Raw genomic sequence first — 270 nt, 5'->3', positions numbered from 1 at the left:
GTTCCAAAGCATATATCAGGTACATCAGTTTTTGTCCGTCCTCGTCCTATTTCTCGTCCGCAGTTCAACTGATCTTTTCATGCACTCGAAGTCCGGTTTGCAAACGTTTTTCGCCGCTCGAAACATGCAAGGTTCCGCGCAGGGTCTGTTGGGCGCCGTGATACTCACTCGAACGCCGATTAGGCCGTCATCATCAGAAGGGAAGGCCGTCGGAGTGGGAGAGGAGATAGCAGAGACGGCAGTGGGTATGGCTAGGGTTACGGTAGGCGT

General features: G+C 53.3%; 1 protein-coding gene across 1 annotated transcript in view; it reads right to left on the bottom strand.

The window, feature by feature from the left end:
* Nucleotides 1–6: 6 nt before the first annotated feature.
* LOC119591293 (leucine-rich repeat extensin-like protein 5) overlaps nucleotides 7–270 on the bottom strand; it is a gene marked incomplete in the record, with an annotated part of 2,479 nt that continues 2,215 nt past the window's right edge. Inside the window, 1 exon segment of the mRNA XM_037940020.1 lies at nucleotides 7–270. Within this exon segment, the coding sequence (XP_037795948.1) occupies nucleotides 25–270 (246 nt within the window).

This window comes from Penaeus monodon, chromosome 28 (genome assembly GCF_015228065.2).
Source record: "Penaeus monodon isolate SGIC_2016 chromosome 28, NSTDA_Pmon_1, whole genome shotgun sequence".
Lineage (NCBI taxonomy): Eukaryota > Metazoa > Arthropoda > Malacostraca > Decapoda > Penaeidae > Penaeus > Penaeus monodon.
This window is presented reverse-complemented; position numbering and strand designations above follow the sequence as displayed.